Source organism: Heterocephalus glaber, unplaced genomic scaffold (assembly GCF_053883595.1).
Source record: "Heterocephalus glaber isolate CG9 unplaced genomic scaffold, H.glaber_assembly_v1.0 deba00000943, whole genome shotgun sequence".
Taxonomy (NCBI): Eukaryota; Metazoa; Chordata; class Mammalia; order Rodentia; family Bathyergidae; genus Heterocephalus; species Heterocephalus glaber.
Genome location: NW_028258175.1, coordinates 12,088,197 through 12,111,292, shown reverse-complemented (window position 1 = coordinate 12,111,292; position 23,096 = coordinate 12,088,197). Strand labels below are relative to the sequence as shown.

At 47.5% G+C, this 23,096-nt stretch overlaps 1 protein-coding gene across 3 annotated transcripts in view; it reads right to left on the bottom strand.

The window, feature by feature from the left end:
- The window catches only part of Tmc7 (transmembrane channel like 7), a 44,322-nt gene extending 23,759 nt beyond the window's left edge, over positions 1-20,563 (bottom strand). For 2 of the 3 annotated variants that reach the window (XM_004855803.3, XM_087209165.1), the window contains exons 1-4: positions 20,412-20,563; positions 7,318-7,561; positions 3,066-3,214; positions 91-258 (exon numbers count right to left, since the gene is read on the bottom strand). In XM_004855803.3, the coding sequence (XP_004855860.2) occupies positions 91-258; positions 3,066-3,214; positions 7,318-7,561; positions 20,412-20,478 (628 nt within the window). In that variant the 5' untranslated portion in view covers positions 20,479-20,563. Of the gene's footprint in view, positions 1-90; positions 259-3,065; positions 3,215-7,317; positions 7,562-20,109; positions 20,389-20,411 lie in introns of those variants that run through there. The other variant, XM_021237351.2, reaches the window with a different exon arrangement.
- Between the last annotated feature and the right edge of the window lie 2,533 nt (positions 20,564-23,096).

Here is a 23,096-nt window from a genome sequence, read left to right as displayed (position 1 = left end):
CTTAGAACGAAGATGCTTAGCAAAGAAAGCATTGTAGTGAGGAACAGAGTGAAAAGAACATGCAGCAAGTAAACAAGGCCATAAACGTACCCATGTCTTTCAGTGGAATGAGCACAAAGGTGCTGTTGGTGAATTTGTAGCTGGTGAGCAAAACTGGGAGCAAAACCAACACAAAGATGATCAGAAATATCACCAAATTCAGCAACACCAGGAACCTCAAGAAGGAGAAATAGGACTGGATCCCAGTGCCAAATTTCCCTAGAAAAAAGAAATTTGGACATCACTGACCAGGAGTATTTACCTACTACACACTGTACATTCAGCCATAGAAAGCTGAAACATTTTTTTTCTACTGTTGGCTATAAAGCTCTATTTGCTAATGGTTTAACATTTCATATGTAGATCCACAATCAATTCTGAACTAATCAATTGAGAATGGTCCTGGGGGCTCCATATATATTAATTTCCATATAAATATTCAACTGTCTCAACACCATTCATTGATTTCCATCCTCCCCTCCTCCCCTTTATCAGGAAAAAAATATATGTATGTATTCATAATTGAGATCCTGTTCCCTGGGTCTACTTGTCTCTCCTTACACCAACACTAAACTGTTATGATTATTGCATATTTATAACAAGATTTGATATACGTTACTATACATCTCTCTGATTGGGATTATAGGTCAATTTGAGAAGTGACATCTATATAATAGTCTTCCAAGCCATGAACATGATATATTTAGGTCTTCTTTTGCATCAATAATATTTTAGTTTTCTGTGCGTAATTGTTATATATTTTCCTTTAGGTAAATTCTTGGTATGTGATTTTTAAAATTATATTATAAATTATATTATGAAATTTTCATTTTTTTACATTTGTCACTGTTATAGAAATAACTCTAATATTTCATCTTTTTATTTCTTACATACTTACCATGTCATCTCCAAAAGAGAGGACATTTTATTTCTTGCTTTCCAATTCTTGTCCCTTTTTACCTCATCATACTGTACTGGCCAAGACTTCCAGGATGACGCTGAGTAGAATCTGTGATGTTAACATCTTTTCCTCATTCTCGATCTCAGAGGAAAAGTTTTCAATATTTCTATTAAATATGTTTGGTACAGAATTTTTATGGATTTTAAAGATTAAATCAAGAAAGGTCCCACCTATTTCTTGTTGGCTAAGAATGAGAACTATAGTTTATTGATGCTTTTTCTGCCTCTTGTCGGATGAGCAGTTTTTCTCCTTTATTCTGATCATGTGGTAAATTACATTGATTTTCAAATAGAAAACCAGCCTTCTACCGGGTAATGGTAAAATTGCTGAGGACAGTCAGAAAGCATTCTAAGTGGTACTTGTTCCTGGCAGGGCAAAGAATTGATCTTCTGAAGATGAAGATACCCACAATCTTTGCCTCTAACACTCCACAACCCTTCCAGAGACAGTGAACTTGATTATCACACCTTTACTTCCTGCCAGAAGACTAACCATCTTGCCAAGAAATCACAGAGGTAGAATAACAAAAGAGGAAATCAAAGTCTCTGTTGCCCAGGGAGAACCTATCCTCTACCGTACAGACCATTTTCTGATGAAAATCTCCAGAAAGCTGCCAATTAACCAGAGAGGATGCTGGGCAGTGACCAAAACTTTGGCCAGGAAGCTTGACTGCCTGGGTTCATTTTGGGTAAGTGAATTTGGACAAATAACTTCGCTCAGCCAGGCAAACAATACACATCTATATAAAAGGTTATTGTGAAGACTAAGATCGTAGGAGTAAAACTCTTGACACAATGGCTGGTTCGTAGATGTATAATGAAGATTATTAATGTTTATTACTTTACTCCAAACACGCTATGCTTAAATTTCATACCGAAAAGTATGGGTGTGTGGTTAAAGTTTTAAGTGAGCCTGTGAAATCCTTAGAAATTTTTTTACATTCTGCATATAAAACACTAAAAAGCTAGTGGATTGAACAGATTACTGGTGGTAGTTTATATTTTTAAATAGTATTAATGAAGATAATAATTTCTTCCACTTATCACGCCACATTACTTAAAAACTTTACAAATCATTTCAATTTTAGCAATTTTGAGGCAGTGCTTATAAACTTTTTTTGCTTTACAGGAGAAAATGTGTAATTCTAGGAGGTATCTCCCCACTGACTCTGTTGTATCTCCCAAATATTTAATATTTCTATTTCTATAATTTCACACAACTTCCAATTTCTGTGGACTGAAAGCCCTTCCCCCCCAGCTCTGTTGAAGCCATAACCCCAAATGTGATGGCATTCGGAGAGGGGACTTGGGGAGCTGATTAGGTAGACGGGGTCATGAGGACAGGGTCCCCATGATGGGGTTAGTGTCCTCATAAGAGGACTCACAGAGGCCCTGTGTTCCTCCTCTCCCTTTCTTTCCCTGTTTGCAGCACTGGGGATCAAACCCAGGGCCTCAGGCAGTCTAAGCAAGCACTTTACCACAGAGCTACACCCGCAGCCCCCAAATCTATTTCCTAGGCCACCCAGACGATGGTGCTTAGTTGTGGCAGCCCGAGCTGACCAATTCTGTATCCCAAATTCATGCCATTATGGGAAAACAGAGATTCTCAGTATTTTCATAGCCATGGGCACCTTTGACAGTCTGATGCAGTCTGATGTGAGCTGTGACCCCAGCTCATAATAATGTTGTATGTAAGGAAATATATAATAACATAATATATGAAATATAAGCAGAGGTTTAATTACAATATTAAAAACAGAGCTGTAATGGAATAACATAGAAATATCTTTGTTAACAATTTAATAAATAAGATCTATTGGCAGGGTCTAAAAACTGAAAACTATATAAATGTCATGGTTCCAAGACAACAATACCAAGCACAGGAACAATCTGACTTTTCCTGGTGACAAAGACACAGGTTCTGCTAAGCCTAAGTGTGGGCTGCTGCTCAATTTCACCAACAAAAGAAATGGTCGATCTCAGCTAGTGCTCGGGGGAAATGAGACTGCGCAGTCCCCACGTCCAGAGGCGTCAGCCCAGGGACAGCACAGTGCAGGCTGTGCTACCTTCTATGCTGCGAATGTCCTCCCTCCACAGCTCCAGATGCCTGGTCACCTCACGAGCCTTCTCCGAGAACCTCTTCCACGACTTGCTGCTGTACTGTTTCCACTGGTCCCACTCCGATAAATACTTCATTTGGGTCTCTTGAATGGCCCTGCATTTAAAAAGAACCATGACAATGACAACAGGATCATCATTCAAACTCACCATCAAATAAAACTCAAGCCATGAGCCCTCAGACATGGGTGCCAGGATGCAAACTGGTGCAGCCACTGTGGAAAACGCGTGGGCAGAAGGTTTAACATGGAATTGCCATATGACACAGCCATGCCACTTTCAGGTGTGAGCCCAGAAGAACTGAAAACATGGTTCTCACACAAATAAACTCGCCACCTACGTCCACAATAGTATTATTCACAGTAGCCCAAAGATGTAAACAACCCAAATACCCCATCAATGGAAAAACTGATACACAAAATATGCTCTATATATACAATGGAATATTATTCGACCATAAAAAGGAACGAAGGACTGACACAAGCTACAACTTGAATGAAGCCTGAAAACATTACACTAAGTGAAAAAACAAGCAGACACAAAAGGTCACACATCCTATACGTCTTCATTTGTACAGAATGTCTGGAATTGGCAAGTCTACAGAGACAGAGCAGGTGAGCGGCCACCTGGGGCTGGGGTGGGAAAACAGCAAGCAGCTGCTCAATGGCACCCAGTAAAATCACTCTAAAGAGCCACAACTGTCCTATTTCCCCACCCCTAGAGTTGATTAAGTCCCCCCATCCTTTCCCCCAGGAGACCCCTACTTTTTAAACCATATCCTCTTCGACTGTGCAATAGTTTGACTGATGTCTGTCTGTCTCTCCAGATATACTGCAGGATATTTAAAGGCCAAGGACGTGTGGGATTTGCTGTGCTGTGCTTTCCCATGTCTGACACAGAGGCAGGAGATTCTGTGACAGTCCTGACCCCATCTGTGCTGCCCACCTCTCCATCCCTAGCCCCGAACCCAGCACCAGGTGTGAGGTAGGTTCTCAGGAAATAGCCACGGCCTAATGAACAGTCACCTGATTAAAAACACACACTGCTCCCGTATTCATGGGAAGTGAACTGCCTTTCCCTGAGCATGGATGACAGCTAAGTAGATAGATAAGATAACCAGCCAGAGGACAGACAGATAAACAAACAGTTACGCAAACAGATATATTTTAGCTCTATGGCCCACCCTTGTTTCCAGAATAGAAAGAGCATCCTTTGGGCTGGAATTTCCTGTCCCTCTCAGTCTCGGGGAGCCCCTGGCTTCCAGGCCCCTCCCACATGGATCTCACTATTTCCTGCCCTTGGGGTCCTCACACTGGCCCCTTACTACCCTCTTAACAACCATATATTTTTTCTCCCTTCCCCCTGCTGTGAAAGCCCCTCACACCTCCATCCCTCTGACCTCCTACTATTCTTATAAAGTTGTTTTCATGCGTTTATGAGCCAGGCACTGAAACTGCTTTTTATTTCTCTGGTGCTGAGGACTGAACCCAAGGCCTTTCCACTGATCTATGTACTCAGCCTTTTTTATTTGGAGATAGGGTCTCACTAAATTTCCAGGTGGGACTCAAACTTGAAATCCTCCCACCTTAGCCTCCCGAGTGCCAGGATTACAGGTGTGCACCACCTTCTCGATCCCAAACAACTGACACTTGGGACTGGACAATCCTTTCCTGGGGGGATCTCCTGGACACTGCAGGATGTCTGGCAGCATTCCTGCTCCAGACTGTCAGTTCTGACAATCAAGTGTAACTCCAGACATCGTCAAATACTCAGATTCCCCTCGGGCAAGAACTGCTGGCCTTCTGGAACACAAATTCTAGCGGTCCAGCCTGAGAGAGCTGACGTCTAGGCAGGGATTGGCAGTTAACGACCCATGGACCAGATCCTCCAGTCTGCACTTTTCATGACGTAATGAAAAATCACACCAAATTCAATCTGTCTGTAATGAAGGGGGATTGGTGCGGAGCCAGGTGAGGTTCATTATGAATCGTCCATACTGCTCTCCTGCTAGAGAAGCAGAGCCCAGCCACTGCCACAGAGACTTCGTGGCCTGTGGAGCCTGAAACATTTATGCCTGGCCCTTCATGATAGTCTGGACCTCCTGACATCCTACTACTGCAGCTGTCTGGGAGAACAGCTGCAAGAGAGGTCAGGGGCTCTGGGGCAGGGGAGGGAGCAGGGCATGACAGGAGCTGTAGGTGAGAGAGGAGAGGAGAGAAGCACCCAAGGCAGCTGGAGGGCAGCGCAGGGATGGGCTGTGTTCAGTCTCCACTTCAGGTGCCCAGCCAGTGACTTGTCCCCCGCCTGCATGGGGCTCTTCCAGCATGTGACCCAGCCTCCAGTCTCCCTCCCACCAGCACATCCTCCTGGAGAACAGGGAGCCCCCATCAAGAGAAGGGCTTGAGCCTTTCCTTAAACAACACAACGGGGTAAATAAAGTACTTACCTTTTAACCAGTGGTTCCCAACTGGGGGCAATTTTCCACCACCCTCCCCAAGGACAGTGGGAAACAGCTAGGGCCATTTTAAATTTTTTTAGTTGTCAAAACTGTGAGAGGAAGATGCTATTGACCTCTTGTTCTTAGAGGTCAGGAATTTGGGAAACATCCCTCAATGCACAGACAGTACCCCAAAACGCTGAAGTACCTGGCCCCGAAAGTCCAAGAGCTTAGAACAGCCCAGCTGCACCAAGTGCTCGCTATCAGCCATCAGTGTCACTGCTCTGGGCCACATTCCAGGAGTTTGTGGAGAACCAGACAGACATGGTCCCTGCCCTCCTGTGTCTTCCAACTTCCTTCACCAATTAGGCCAGAAGCCCCTGAGTAGAAGAAAAAAATGTCTCCCTCTGGGTTTGGCAAATTTTGGGCCCAGAGCAGTGCTATTTTACAAGAATTCAAAATGTGCAAATCTTAATTAAGATTAAGGGGGGCTACATTCATAAAGCCTGACTTTATTTGCAAAATTTTTTGAACCTACAAGTACTCTTCCCCAAGTTAAAAATAAAAATCGCCAAGGTTTCCTATAATCCCGGCACTCGAGAGTCTGAGGCAGGAGGAGGATCGCTGCAAGTTCAAGGCCAGCCTGGGCTACACAGTGAGTCCAAGAGCAGACTGAACTGCATAGCAAGACCCTGCCTCAAAAAACAAAAAAAAATCACCGAGGTTCATATGCTTTCAAAGCTACAAAGTAGAGGACATCCCCCAAAGTACTTATGCCACTGTCTCTGGGTGGCTCTAACGAGGGTTAAGCAGATATACCTACCTCTGACGTCACCGTATCAGGTCAAGAAGGAAAACTAGGTTTTGAATTCTGTAGGAATAGAGGAGATGGCAAGCTACCATCAAAAGCCACTTCTCCCCTTCTTAAGCACTAGTGAGGACATTTCCTAGCCCCCCTGGCAGTCAGATATGACTACATTACTAACCACTCTCTGGTAGAAATATAAGTAGAAGTGATATGTGCAACTTCCAGACCTGGTTCATAATCTCTCCCGAGATTCCCTGATTCACATGTACATGCTCCACTGAATCTAGACTGGCTTTGAGATCACAGAATGCAGCAGAAGTGATGCTCTCCCTCCAGCCTCAGGAGGCTTACACGCTTCTGTTTCTCTTTTGGACTCCAGCTGCCACCAAGTGAACAAGCCTGTGCTGACCTGGCAGAGGCTGGGACTGTGTGATTACCCTAGCTGGAGCCTTCCCCACAGGCCTGAAGCCTGCCGACCCCCAGCATGGATCAATCCCAGCATGGATCATGGAGCCACCTGCCCAACACCAGTAACCGCAGATACACATAGAGGCCAACTGAAACTGGAAATGCTCAGCTGACTTGTAGCCTTGTGAAATGGTTGTTTAAACTGTGGGGTGATTTGTTACACAGTGTAGCTAACTGATGCATGCTTCCATATCAATCCCTTTCCACTAGCTGGATCCAGAACATAAAGTTTTGAGAGAGGAGGGTACAGGGTCACAAGACAGAGGAGCCTGCCTCCCTGAATGGCTACAAAGTCCCCACAGACCTGACCCTCCAACTTTATGCCACCAGATATAAATTTATAACTTGTTGAGCTATTACATGTGTGGGTATCTGTCACAGTGGCTTAGTGTACCCTGAAGAATAAAGCTCCAATTGGGTGCACTCTTGAGGAAACGCATTCCATGCAGGGAATCCACCCCTGCCCATAACACGCCACCTAACAAACCTTAGTCTCCGCTTCTCAGAAATGTTCAGCGCATACTTCCGAATGGATTGGCTGTTGAAGTTTTCAGTGATTTCTCCCTCCAGATGGGAGCTGGAAGAGTCTGCCGGGTTCAGCAATGTGCCACTTTGCTTGTCTCGGGAAAGGAGGGTCGTTCTCCTTCGAGCGATGGACCGATAGCTTGGCAGTTCTTGGAGGAAGTTCACAGTGGGAGAGGAGAAGCAGCTGGAGTCCAGAGAGAGGTTCTCTGGGCAAGAGAAGAAAAGCATCCTTCAGTCCAGAGAGTTTGGGAGCCAAAAGGAATGCCTGTACAGGAAACCCGGATCTGGAGACCGTAACTAAACCCTGCAGAGTCTCTAGCCTGGGCCATTGATGAAAGCATTTGGATCTTATTTTATTTCCCACGATGGTGCTCAGGACCATGAAATCAACTCCAAATGGGCCTACCTTCTGCAGATGGGTCTGCAAACATGCTCTGAGTTGCAGGACAGATCTGAGTTCAAGTGTTTGGCCACAGTCATAGCTCAATGTGTAGCCCATTTGCCAAATGGGCTAGAAATATTTGCTGCAACTGTCCTCACACAGTGCAGGTATGATAACACATAGACAAAACCCAAATACACAATGCACTATGCAAACGCATGTCAATAACAACTTCAACAACAGGAGCACTGATGCACATTTCCCACGAGCCAGCCACATTAGGAGTCACACGAACTCCTGGGACTCTGCTTAGACAAACAGAACGCAGTGGGAGAGATGCTGTGCGCTCTGCCTGGAACAAACCTGTTCTACATTCCCACTCCTACTCAAATGTCACTTCCCCAGGGAAGGCGCCTCATCAGACACTCCCAGGAAGTCCTTGACAGCATTAACCACAGTCTGCAGGTACCTATGTATTCTGTGATCACACGTGTGGGTAATGGCTGCCTCCCGTCAGACTGGTGTTCCCAGCGGGCAGGGACCGTGCTGATGCCCTCACCATCGTGGCCCAGGACCTACCACTGCCCTTGGCACAGAGCAAGTACTGAGACAGACAAGCCCAGGCCCAGGAGGTCAGAGAGAGCCATAATTACCTAAGAAGTTACCCCCATGGGCAGCAAAGCTCCTCTGACTTTATGTCAGGTGCGGAACCGCTTGGGTCTGAATCCTGCTCTGTCGATTATGAGCTGTGTGTCTTTGGGGAAGTTACTTAAGTTTCCTCGAATCAAATATTAATTCAACAAATGCATCTACCATGTGTCCTATCTGGGGCCTGGGTTACTACGGTGAACAAAGCAAAGACCCCACTCATGGGACACTTAGAGTCTGAGAGGGGAGAGAGGGAGGTCAGACAATAAGCAGGCAGTAAATATGCCCAGAAGTGAGAAGCGCCATGAAAACAACCAGATGGGGTAGGGAGAGAGAGGCGATGGGGGAGAGGTCAGGTACTGTCTATGACAGTGACATTCAGCTAAAGTTGAAGGAAAGGAAGATGCAAGACCCATGGATGTTTGGAGAACATCCTCCCCGTGCAGAGGGAGACAAGTGCAAAGTCCCGGGGCGGGCATGTCCGTGGCATGTCCGTGGCATGTCCGTGGGCGGGCACGCAGGCGTGTGATGCAGGAGAGTGAATGGACAAGAGCCCTGGAAGACTACCAAGACCCTCAAAGACTCACAGCAACACTTCTCTGGACTCCCGCCCTCAAATCTGAGCAGGACCCATGACTTGCTTTAACCGGAGAGTGTAACGGAAGTGGTGCTCAGCCAGGTCTAGCACCAGTCCAGCCCTTCTGTGCTGTGCTGCCGGGTGAGAGGTCCAGCTGTGCTGGGCCCACATAGAGAGGAAGAGGCCTGAAGCCACAAGAGACAAACTCGGGGCCAGGCTTCTGACCCAGCCCGGGGAAGGAGCCACCTGGGAGGCTGCAGCCGGGGCAGCCTGCGTCACATGCAGCGGTGCGGGCCATCTCCTCTGCACCCTGCTGAATTTCTGGAGCACAGAATCAGCAGAAATCACACACAGTTTAAGCTACCACGTGCGGAGAAGTTCATTCAGTGACAAGAGGTCTCTGGGACAGGACAGTGGAAAAGCAGAGCTCGAGCAGTGATTGGGCCTGCAGGCTAGAGAGACCCTCAGGTTCGACTGAGCGGAGCTGGAAGCCGGAGAATGTCATAGTCTGACCATGTCTGTTGCTTGTTTGTGGTGCTGAGGACCAAACCCAAGGCCTTTACACTGAGCTACAGCTCCAGTCTTTTTATTTCTTATTTTGAGACAGGGCCTCGCTAGGTGACTAAACTGCCCCGGCTGGGCTCCAACTTTCCGTCCTCCGGCCCCAGCTGGAGGATTACAGTGCTGGGATTACAGACATGCACCACCGTGCCCACGTGACCATCATTTAAACTGAGATGCTAAGGACAGGCCTGGGCACACCAGCTGTTTACAGAAGAAACGGTGATCACAAGGGTAGGTCTCAGGGCAGTGCCTGGCACACAGCTGGCTCCTCATGTGCTGTAGCAGGATGAGGAAGGGCTCGGAGGACTGGCGGCACCAGTCAAGGGCCGGCGATGACGCTCAAGTCTGTGCTCTCCGCCTCTCTGCGGGGCACGTTCAGACACAGCAGAAGGGGCTGCGGGTGAATGACACACAGACTCAGGCGCCCTGACCAGCCTCTCACTTCCGGCCCAGCACACCCTGAGGATGTGACACACGCCCACCCTGAGGGCACCCAAGGGCTGCCAGGAGCCATTCCTCTCTCTGGGCAGAAACAAGGACCGATTATTAACCAGGAACAAAGGTCTCTGAACACAGAACGGCAGCGACCTACTGAATATTCAGCAACTGCAGGGTCCGGGACCCAGGGCGGAGTCGAAGCCTGGCTTGTCACCCACAGGCAGTCACCCCGGGAGAGACACCCGCTGTCCTGGAGTTGCATTTTCCCCATTTCAGGAAGTGGGGATAGAACACTATGGACCTCATCAGAGTTACAAATGGCCACTGGCGGAGGGCCAGGCCCTTCCGAGTACTTGCTAAAGCATCATCACTCCGAATAATCCCAGCTACTCCTGGGACAGAATTATCCCTATTTTACAGATGAAGAAACTGAGGTAGTCATCCACTCACACAACTAAGAAGCACTGGTCCTAGAGTGTTAACAAAAAGACCCCCAAACTGTAGCATTCACCCATGAAATGGTTCAATGGGCCATGGATGTGAAGGTGCCTCATAAATGCTGAAATGCTGTCCAAACAAACTAGGTAATAACCTGGTCTTCCACCCTCCCACCCCAGTAAGCAGGCTCTGCTGCCATCACAAAAAGGGAATCCGCCACAGAAAACTGTTTTCAAATGGTTGTCATCCAAAACAAATGAGTGTGCCTTTTTAGTCACTCTGGGCAAGTTCCTTATCTTTAAATAAAAAATACCTGACCAGCCAGGTGGAGTAGCGCACACCTGTAATCCCAGCACTTGGGAGGCTGAGGCAGGAGGATCAAAGAGAGTTTGAGGCCAACCTGAGCTGCACAGCAAGACCCTGTCTCAAAAACAACAACAAAATCTGACCAGCACACACACCTATACTCTGGAAGCCCGAAGCAGAAGGATCACAAGTTTAAACCCAGCCTGGGCAACTTAGAGACTCAATGAGACTTTGTCTTAACATTTTTAAGAAAGGCTGGAGGAGCCAGGGATTTAGCTCAGTGCCACAGCACCTGCCTGGCAAGCTCCAGGTCCTGAGTTTAATCACTGGTACCAAAACAAAAAACAAAACAAAACAAAGAATAACAAAAAAAGGCCGGAGATTTAGCTCAGTGGCACCTCACCTGCCTCGAAAGAGCAAGGTCCTGAGTTCAATCCCCAGTACAGCAAATAAATAAATAAATTAAATTAAATTTTAAAAGACTGTTTTTGCCACCTGCTGCACAAGCACAAGGACCAGAGTTCGATCCCCAGTACCAATAAATAAATAAATAAATAAATAAATAGGCTGAGAATGTTGCTCAGTATGAAGGCCCTGGGTTCAATCCCCAGTACAGAAAAAGAGAACGAAATAAAAATCTGAGCATTCCTTAATAAAGGCATCATTGTTTTTATAATTAGCATCTATCTGCTCTCATTTGCATACTGGAGCACAGACCACATGCTTTTTAAAGTATGACACCACCTGGTTTCTCACGCCCACCTGCACAGGTATGCCCAGGAGGCTGCACTGCCCTGGCTTCCAACAGGGAAACTGAAGCCCAGAGACGCCATGACATGTTCACTCCTTTGATGTCAAGACAAGACCCCATTACTGCTTCCTAGAGAGGCAGGCCGCCTTGCCTGGCTGGGCCTCGGCTCACTCAGTTTTAAAAGAGAACAGGAACAACTCCTACCAGGTCTGTCAGATGTCCCACTGAGCTGGCCCAGCCAGCCACGGGTGTGCATGGCCAGTGTACCGGCCATTTGATCACCTTTACACACAGGGTTGGGGGAGCAATTTCAGATATCAGGCGCCTCCATCCAGGAATGCCTAGAACTGCATGGCCACTGAAGCTGAATTTCAGCAATTACGAGGCTGTCATTGAGGTGGAAGGATGACTGGGTCATTACAGGAGTCAGGGACACGGCCAAGCATAACTGCTTCTGCTCACATCTAGTACTGCTGCAGGTGAGAGACAAAGGGTGTTTCTCTGAGGCTCAGAACAGTGTCATTCCTAGAAAACCCTCACCAGAAAGAAGGAAGGAAAGGAAGGAAGGGAGGGAGGGAAGGGGCACCTTAAAGCATCCTTGGCTCCTGATGTTCCTGGCAGCTCTTTCCACAGGGCATCAAATCCTACCAAAGTTCACGATCTCTCCCAGGATGTGGGCCAAGTATGATCTAAATGGCACTAACGCCACCACCAGCTCTCTAGTACACTCCCAAGAGGCCAGCCCAACCGTATTTGGCCCTGAGTTCACCACAGGGTTTTGCTTCCCACTCACGGGGTCATGGAAACTCTGAGTAAGAAGGGACCTTGTGTGTCACGGGAGCCAGGCCTCCACCTCTGCTGTGAGAATCCTCAAAGGCTCCTCTCATCCTGGGGGGCGGGGGGGGGGGGTTACACTCCAGGGCCCCCATGGATGCTGGATGCCAAGGACAGTACTGAACTCTACAGATGCTTTTCCACATCCACACATCGCCCTGTAGCATATATACAGACGCAGATCGGATGTCTCTTCTACCTGAAGCAAGCACTTAGCCTGCATCATGGCTGTAGCTTTGCATGCTGAGGTGTAACAGCAAAACCACCATGGATTTATCTTTCTTCATGATTCAAGGACAGCAGATGAGTTTTTACTGTAGATCTTAACAGCCTCAGCCCCAGGAGCCACCTCTGTCTGCCCCCACTTCAGAACGGTGTGAGTCATGGCAGCAGGCACCTGGGTGGGGCCTGGCACGACGGCCTCTCACACCTTACAACCCTGTGAGCAAACAGCACCAGCAGCAGACCGACTCCCCAGTCAGAGCCGGCGCTGGATGAAAATGCAGGTCTGCTGGTCTCCAACCCACCCCTGCATCCCCAGGCTGTCTGGCAGGGAAGGTGACAAGGCGCAGGGCAGACAGCCCCGCCCCCAAAGACACCAACCCCAGCTCCGCTCGGCACTGTGTGTGACTTCCAAGTTTCCTGATGATTCTGTACCTGTTTTCCCATCTGTAAAGTGGGGACATTCCACTCCTCACACAGCTGTCCTGAGGCTTCAGGGGCTCATATGTAAAGTGCTCAGAGAAAAGTTCCATATGTGCCATTCGGTCTCTCCCAGCTATTCAGCTCTGCTGTTTTAGCAAGAAAAAAAAGCCAAGGGTGACCTAAAAATGAATTCCATGGCTGTGTTTTAATGAAATTTTATTTACAAAAGTAGGTGGCAGACTGGATCGGCCACAGACTGTGGTCTGCAGGGGCCTGGCATAGCACAAAGCCTCCAGTATTGTACTAGACGCACACAGGCTATATCGGGTTGTTTACTGATAAACATAACGTGTGTTGATTCCAGATTCACAGTGGGGATCTTCTGGCTGTGGACCAAGCTTCTCCCTTTGTGGAGGGCTTTTCTCCATCACCAATACCCCTCCGAGAGAGAGCTCTGCTGTTCCTGCAAGCAGTGATGCCAAGGGCCCTTCACCAAACACTTTCCATGTACTATGACTATGCAAAAGCCATTCCTGCTACGGCCTCAGGGCCACCTCATCAAACGGGTTCACCAGATGTAACAGGAGTGTGGAGACCTTTGCCCCGGCGGCTCAGCCAAGCCCTGAACTGTGACAGCAAAGACCTCCATGTGCCCGCTGCTCCGCCTCTCCCCCACTGTGCTGGGAATTGAACCCAGGGCCTCTGCACTGAGCTATATCTTCAGCCCTTTTTGTATTTTTTAAGACAGGGCCTCACTAAGTTGCCGAGTTGCCCAGGCTGGGCTCAAACTTGTGATCCTCCTGTCTCAGCCTTCCAGAGTACTGGGATCACAGGTGTGCGCTGCCAAGCCCAGCTCCCCTCTGTTTTGCTGTGGTACATTTCCTTCCTAGCAGACAGGGAAGCTCTTAATTATCATCCTGTCCTTCTTCCACCTGCTTGCTGTGCCGCCCTGGACCTGGAGCCCCTCGTGCTCCAAGGGGCCCCGCCTGCCCCTCCACCACCAGCTTCGAGGGGCTGGCACTGGGTCGGGGCTCAGGGCTGGCTCTCCACCCTCCCTCCTCCTCCGGGAGGGTGAGCCTTCGGGAAGGCTCAGCAAAAGGTCTGGGTGGTCCCAGACTCAAACAATGCTCCTTGAAAAAGCAACCAGACTGCAGCAAAGTTCACAGCACTGAAAAGTTATTTCCCCCTTTTATCCCTCTGAAGTCTTCACTTCCGGAAAAAGCAAACAAAAAGTCACCAGGGGCCTTTAGGCCTAATCTAGGCTCCAGTTGCTGGGCAAAGCTTAGGCTCCTCCAGACAGAGAGGAAAAAATAGCCTAGGCCAGGATGCATTGCTAGAGAAGAAATCCAGCCTGAAAATGGGCTGCATAGCTGCAGAAACATCCCACCCTCCCGAAACACCCAGGGTAACAGATCACTGATGCATGGGTTTAGCAGGTGAAGGGGGAAAATAAATAGCACAGCTCAAATGGTCATAGAAACGGGAATGTCTCTTCCCTAAGAGGGTCATAAGAACTAGAATTGGAATAGGATAGAAGAAATAAAGAAAGGAGAAAAGGAAAATTGTACGTTTTTTGTTTTGGTACCGGGGATCAAACTCAGGACCTTGCGCTTGCAAGGCAGGGGACGGGACCACTGAGCTAAATCCCCAGCCCAGAAAATTGTACTTTTAAGAAAGCAACCTCAGGACACAAAGTTGCCCCCAGTTATCTATATCTGCACCCTTTAGTTGTTGATAAATGAGTTTATTTGATAAGGTATAGGGCAGAAAACTGACCTTAGAGAAACCTAATCAAAGGGTCCAAAAAATGTTTTAGGCTAAACATCTTAGATCATTCATCAAAACATTCAAACAAACAAGCCAACAACAAAAAAATCCTTTTATCAAATTAAAAAGCTTCTGTCCAGCAAAAGAAACAACCAACACAGTGAAGACACAACCTACAGGACGGGGAAAAAATGTTGCCACCTATTCTTCAGGTCGAGGACTAATATCTAGAATACAAAAAGAACTAAAAAATATTACACTCCCCCAAATAAAAGATTCAATCGAAAAATGGACGGTTGAAATGAATAGATACTTTTCAGAAGTACCAATGGCCAATAAGTACATTAAAAAAATGTTCAGCTTCTTTGGCCATCAGAGAAGTGTAAGTTAAAACAACACTGAGATTCCATCTTACTCCAGAAAGAATGGCTATCATCAAGAACTCAAGAAAGAAAAAACTGCTGGCAGGGCTATGGGGATAAAGCCACCCTTCTACATTCTTGGTAGGAACAAATATAAATATCCACTATGGAAATCATTATGGAGATTTCTCAAAAAACTAAAAATAGAAATTCCATTTGACCCAACTATTCTCCTTTTAGGTATCTTCCCCAAAGAGTTAAAGACATCATACTGCAGTGATACATGTATGCCCATGTTTATAGCAGCACAATTCATAATGGCTAAATCTTGGAAGTGGCCTGTAAATCCATCAATAGATGAATAGATAAAGAAAATGTGGTATATGTACACAATGGAGTACTATTTGGCCATAAAGAAGGATAAACCTGAGTCATTTGTAGAAAAACGGGTGCACCTTCAAACCTTAATGCTAAGCAAAATAAATCAGACACAGGAGGTTAAATATTGCAGTTTCTCTTATATGAGAAACTCAAAGTACACATAATTCAAAGAGCAAAATAAGAGACAATAGGAAATGGGGGTAGACCTTTTATAGACAGAAGAGGATATAGGGGTGGGGGAGAGGGGAGGAAAGGGGAAATAAAAAAGACAAAGATACAATATGTGTGTGTACCAACTCCCCAAGATGATGGATATATTTATTATGGTTACAAACATGTACTGATACAAAAGGGGGGCTTTGTACGTTAAAAAATAAAAAAGAACAGATTAAAAAATACCCATGCCTTTCTCCTATAAAAATGAGCCATCCTTTCACCTGTGAGGAGCCATTATCCTTCTACCTGTGGGTGGCCCACTGCTTTCCTCCTGCAGTAAACCAAAGCCAAGGTTTACAGATTCACACATCCCGCAGATTTCCCCTGCCAGAACCCCGCAAACATTCCCAGCTCCAGACTATGGCATGCCCCTCTCGAAGGCCTGTGTTCTACTTTGTTTGAGTGTGTACTTTAAATTCTGCCGAGTAAGCCTCTGTGCCTCTCACTGACACAGCTTGAAAATTCTTTATCAGTGACGAAGATGGTGAACCTGCAGCCTACCCCATGGGCTGGGGTCAGTCAAGGTTCCTCACTGCACCTTGGGGATGTGACAGATTTGGGGATGTGCCCAGTGACAAGATCCTCTTTCCCCAAAGTGGGGGAGATAAAACTCGGCACCCACAACTGTACAAGGGGCACCATTCAACCTGAAAACGGAAGAAGCACCAGGCATGCCAACAATGAGAGGAAATGTCCATAGTGGACAAAGCCCAGCCCACAGAGAGGAGAGCGGGGGGCTGGCTGCTGAGGCTGGGGTGGGTGTGGGCCAGGACTGTGCCGTGGGTATGCAGTCTCCTTTCCGGGTGGTGGGAATGTTCGAGAAACAGATGGCTAGAGGTGGAGGCTGCACAACCTTGTGAATGGCCTAAGTGACGCTGAACTGCACACTTTAAAAGGGTTCGTTCTATCTCAGTAAAGAAAGAGAAGGAGGGAGTGAGAGAGGGAATGATGGATAGGAGAGAGAGAGGGAGAAGGGAGGGGGACAGAGGAAGAAAAGAGAAAGCAAGGAAAGAACAGAGGGAGGAAGAAAAGCCCTGCATGCACACTGGCTACAGTGACCTGGAATCAGTACTTTGTGAGTGGAATTTTCGTGAACAGAGGCAGGCATGGCGGTGGACACCTGCAGTCTCAGCACTCCGGGGGTCTGAGGCAGGAGGATCGCAAGTTCAAGCCCAGCCTGGGCAACTTATTGACTTCAGGAGACCCTGTCTCAAAATAAAAAATAAAAGGATGAGAATGTAGCTTAGTTGGAAGGCCCTGGGCTCGATCTGCAGTAGTAGGGAAGGGGAAAAAAGGAACTTCGGTGAGTGGAATGTTATAAACATCTGACAGAAGGAAGAAGTTGGTTTAGATTCATCCCTGTCAGCTATGTACAAAACATGGCAGGCGCCTGGAGGCCAGGATAGAGGGTCTTTCCAGGGGGCACTTTAGAAAGGGTGAGGTTCTGGCTCCTCTGATCAGGGGACAGGCCACCTGAGACCAGAAGCAGGGAACTTGGCCTTGGGCAGGGTGTGCGAAAAGGGCACAGCAAACGCTGAGGCCTGAGAAGAGATTCTCTGGCAGGGAGGCGGGGATGGCGGTGGTCAGGCCCTGTGGAGAGAGGGAAACAGCAGGGGTGGCAGTGAGGTGACAGGGCCCGGCTCAGCTTGGAGCAGCCCCCACCCCCCGACCATGGAGCAACAGCTCCTAAACAATCAAACCAGATGAATGACGTCAGATGGAAGCGCTTGGAAGGAACAGCCAGGAAACCAGTCAGAGGAGGAGAGATGAGGACATTCCTTAAAACAGATGCAAGACATATAAAGAGAAGGGCAGATGCAAAGGTCCTGAGGCAGAAATGAGCCAGGTAACTGGCAGGCATGGGAGCAGCACAGGTCAAGGGAAGGCCATAGATGATGAGGGCCTGGGCGGGTAGTCTGGCTTCAGATCATCAGGCCGTGGTGGCTGCTACAGAAGAGCCTAGAGTCTACTGTGGGAGCAGTGGGAAGCTACTGGAAAGTCGTGATGAAGCAGGGGAGTGGTCCATTTTACCTAGGAAGCCTGCTTCCCAACCCTTAACCAGACCCTCCAGTCTCTGGCCATATTTCGATAAACGTCCCCAAAGATCCCCCATGTGGTGCCACAGGAGGCGGGGCCCAGCGGGAAATCTTGGGAGCCTCGCTCTGGGCTCTGGAAGGAGACAGGGGCCCCCAATCCACTGCTCTGCATTCTTCCCTTCCACTATCTTGGCCCCCAACATGAGGGTTCTGCTCTGACACGTGTTTCCACCACAGTATTCGGCCTCATTTTAGCCCAAAGTAACAGAACCGGCACGTACTGGAACCGCCAAAGCTGAGCCGAAATAAACTTCTTTTCCCAAGTTGTTTAGTTAGCTCTGGTTTTGCTGTGGTGACGGGCAGCGGCCTAATAGCCCCACCCGACTGTCTCCCAGTCCATACAGCTGGTCACTGTTTATAAAGTGCTGCAAGCTTACAAAGACAGTTCTTTCCAGTCTCCCATCCAGGCTCAAAAAACATCTGCCCAGGAGCAGGGGAGGACTTGCAGTTGCAGTGCCAGTTATGACCCTCATAAACAGCCACTCGCAGTCCCCTAAACTCGGGGCAAAGACTGAAGAAGGGTGAATCTCAAACTCTCCACCTAGGAAACGGGAGGCGTGTTCAATGCACCGTACTAAAATCAGAGGGCAACAAATAGAAGCCAAATAGAAAAACATTTGGGTGGCTTTCTTGTTTTTCTTTTTGTCAGTGCTGGGGATCGAACCCAGGGCCTTGTGCGTGCTACGCAGGTGCTGTACCACTGCAGCGCACCCCCAGCCCTTGGCTGTTTATTAAAAGGCTGAATCTGAACTGATGCCAGCAGAAGAAATATTGAGCTAGAAAATAATTAACACTGAACATCTCCTGATTTTCTTAGATTCCTGAGCACTTTTCCAGGGTTTGGGTATCGTCTAGATTGTTCTTCTGGTTTTTGAGAACAATCCAACTGGAAGTATGCAAAGCCCAAATCTAGGCTCATGGTTTACTGTGAATCAAGCATGTCCAACTCACAGCCCACCACTCTGCATGGCCCTGGACAGTTAGCAATGTGGCCCCACAAGATCATAAACTTTCAACAGTATGGGATTTTTTTTCATGACTTAATCGTGTAGTGTGACACTGAGGCAAGGATCATATAGAGGACAATGGAATGCAAGGGGGGAAGGGGCAGTGCACCTGCCGCACACAATCAGTGAATCAAAACCCTGTGGTTAGTGGGGTGTGGTGATGCCCATCTGTGATCTCAGCATTCTGGGAGGCTGAGGCAGGAGGATCACAGGTATGAGACCAGCCTGGGCAACTTAGCAACTTAACGAGATCCTGTCTCAAAAAGGGCTGAGGAGGGCCGGAGATTTAGCTCAGTGGTTTCGCCGCATGCTGTGCAAGCGCAAGGACCCGAGTTCGATCCCTGATACCAAAAAAAAAAAAAAAAGGGCTGGGGATGTAGCGCAGTGCAAAGGTCCTGAGTTCAATCCCCAATATGACACCAAAACAGCACTTGTGCAACCTGGTATATATTACAACTAAAATATTTCAACCCACCTACACACACCGTGTGTTCCTGTGAAACGGGTGTTCATAGTTATTAAGCAGACTCATAAGTTTCCTCTCTTACTTATTAAACTTGGGCTTCTTGGGTTTTAATGTTACAGTAAAAATATTTTTAAGCACAGGAAGTTGGTTATTGATATTCATTTACTATATTAGATATTTTATATATGGCCCAAGGCAATTCCTCTTTGCTCAATGCAACTCAGGCAAGACAAAAGGTTGGACACCCATGCTCTGAATCCTTGGTTTTGTGAAATCCTTGTTCTCAAACTGAAATAGAGAAAATATCGCAGATAAAATTCATGCAGAGTCTTGTCTTGTTCAACACACAAATAAGATAGAAAAGGTACAAGGAAGCTGTAGCTGGCAACTTTTAACTGGGCGGCACCTTTATTTATTTATGTAAAAATTTATGTCTGTGTATTATGTTGTACATTTTACCCCCCCAAAAAAAGAAAAAAGCCAGGAGTGGTGGCACACCCGTAATCCCAGCACTCAGGAGGCTGAGGAAGGAGGATGCCTACAGGTGGAGAGCGGCCTGGGATACACAGTTCAAGGCCAGCCTGACCTGCGGTCGCCAGATCTTTTTTTTGGTACTGGGGATCGAACGCGGGTCCTTGCGCTTGCACAGCAGGCGGCAAAACCACTGAGCTAAATCTCCGGCCCTCCAGATCTTGTCTCAGAAAAACAAAGAAGAAAAAGAAAAAAAGTATTACTTAGCTGGCCACCGTTTATTGTGCCTTTCTATGTGACGCAGGACTGGGCTAGGCACATCACGCGTTTCTCAGCTAATGCCACCACCACCCTATTCCCATTTTACTGCTGAAGAGTCAGACTCTGAGAAGGCAAGCCACTCACCGAAAGTTACACGGCAATGAAGAGCCCAGGCAGAATTCGGTCTGTAGTTGATCTAACAGTCAAGTCTAAAAAGTCGGGGCACAGGCAACACCTCCCAGAACCCCGGGTCTGGAGGGGCTCTTTCTTGTGCCTTTCATTTAGCGGATGAGACCGTGATTTGGAGAGCCGGCCCCTCGGAGACCCATCACGGCGCGGACGGCCATCAGAGCCCTCCGTGGGCACGGGGCCTCTGCCGTGGGGCGAACCGGGGCGCGCGACCGGGACCCCTCTTCCCACCTGCGCCCGCCCGCGGAGCCGCCTACCTTGGAGGGGGAGCTGCTGCCCGCTGGGCCCGCCCGACGGGGGCCCGCTGCCTCTCGACTCGCTCATGGCACGGGCGCCGCCGGGAGCGCTCGAGACTCTCTCGGCCGCCGCCGCCGCCGCCGGGATTCCAGGTTCCGGAGCCCACGTCACAGAGGCCGGGGCGGGGCGCCAGGGAGGCCCCGCCCACGTCTCGGGGGCGGGGCCCTGGGGTCGCCCCCTGTCCCGGTTTACTGGATGGAAAACAATGACGGTAGCTTATTGCAACTATATTCTATAAATCCTAGAGTGTCCAAGAAGCTGGCCATCAGTAGTGGGAGGGGAGCCTGGAGGAAGGATTTTCACAATATACAACGTCCGTCTGTCAAAATTTGCTTTACGTCCACGTTTCATCTCCACCACTACCCATCTGTCCGTGTGCAATGTAAAACATGAAAGGAATTATACAGGTGGCGCACACCTGGAGTCCCAGCCACTCAGGAAGCCAAGAGAGGCATACCACTTAGCCCAGCAGCCTGGGTATTATAGCAAAATTCCGTCTTATAACGAACTAAAAGTAATTACCAACTATTAAAGAAGTGATTCAATAAAATAAAAATATACCTGGGAGAATGTGGATAATTCTGTGCAGAATTCTAAATCACTTATGTAGATACTTCAAGGAGAGGGCAGTGACTCTTCTCACCTTAAACGTAGCTCTGTACAGAATACGGGGCTTCCAACGTGCTAGGCCTGGGAGGGAGGCGGCAATGGACGACATACTTTCTGGAACAGGTGATGCCGAGAATGGCAGTTCACCACTGTGGTCATCCCTTCCCCCAGACCCAGAATCCCAGTCTACTCATAAAAATAAAATAAAAAGCAATTGAGCTCCAATGGAGGATCATTCTACATAACACCTCACCAGTACTCCTCAAAACCGTCAAGGTCGTTAGGCACGGTGGCCCATTCCTGGAATCTCAGCACTCTGGGAGGCTGACCCAGGAGGATTGCAAATTCAAATCCAGCCTGGGCAATTTGGGACATTAGCGAGACCCTGTGACAAAAATTTGAAAAATAATAAGAAAATGTAGCTTAGTGCAAAGGTTCTACTTCAATCCCCCACGGTGGTGGCGGTGGCGGGGTGGGTGGGTGGGGACCCAAGGTAATAACAAGTAAAAAAAATCTGAGAAACTTCCAACCAAGGGGAACATGAGGAGAATGGTGATACTGTATCGGAGATAGGATTCTGAAAGAGAAATTAAAATAAATTAAGTAAAAACTACAGAAATCTAAAAATATAGTTAGAAATCATTTATTAATAATGATTCATTAATTGTGAGAAATATGGGGAAGATGTTAATAGAGGAAATGGGTTTGAGGTGTGGAAAAAACTGTAGCATCCTCAACATTTTTCTCTAAATTTAAAACTGTCTGAAATAGAAAATGGTTTTGTTTATTTAGTAATTGCCTGTCTCAAAATAAAGGCTGTTGTTGTTATGATAAAGGGTAAGATCATCGAGTGGAAGCTAGTTTCTAATTCCTTCCTGTGTGAGCTGGGCCCGGGCCATGTGCCACAACCTCTCTCTACCTCTGTCTTCTCACCTGTAAACTGTGGATGTCAAACCAAAACTTAGGTCTCAGATCTGTGATGACAGCAATTCCCTGAAGTGCCTGGCAGAGGATGGGAGCATTCCACACTAACCTGGATGTCAAGGTCACACACAAAAGAAAACTCAAGCAAAAAAATACTAAAAGAAAAGCTGGGAATTTTTTTCTTTAATTACCAGATAGGTAAGGGTTTATCAAGTTCCACCTAAAGCCAGAAACTAATAAAAGCATGATAAATTCAACTATAGAAAAACGTTGAGTTCTGCAACACAAGCAATGAGGTTTGTACAAGGATATTCTTTGCAACATTGCTTATAATAGCAATGTTTGGAAGCAGCCCAGATTCCCATTGCTAGAAGACTAGCTAAGTAAATTCTGACATATGTATGTAGCTATTACATAGCTTCCTATGCAGACACATGGGAAATTATGTGTACAGCTGGTATATTATTAAGTGAAAGAAGCTCATCGGGTAAGTTACCATGTGATTCAGAAGCATATGTACATATTTTTGTAAATATGTCAAATATCTCAGGACAAGGGGAGATTTTAACTGGTTATCCCCCCTTTTTGTACTTCATAAATATATTACCTTTAGATGCTGAAAAATTTTTAATTGCTTTGAAAGCCTGTGGCAGCGAGGAAATGTCAAGAAACTGACGGCTATTTCTATTGCAAGACAATCTCTCCCTCTTCTCTTCCTCCCCAGAGGCTACACTCCCAGCCACTAATCCCAGCCTCAGGTCTGGACTGGGATGGATGGAACCCAGTTCCTTTACAATGGAAGATGCAACAGGATGGAAGCATGTGTTGGCAGTGTAGTGACCCTCCAGAAAAAATCTGGATGTCCAGGCGCTCTTCCTACTGGCCTCCTCTGGCCTCTGGCTCCTGGAACTGGCACTGGCCAGGATTACTGACTGAACCCTTTGAAACTGTAAGCCAAAATAAATTTTTCCTGGTTTTCCCCCTCCAGTACTGTGGATTGAACCAGGGGTGCTCTATCACTAAGCTACATCCTCAGCACTCCTTATTTTTTATTTAGAGACAGAGTCTTCCTAAAGATAGTCTTGCTCAGGCTGCATCAAACAATAAATGGA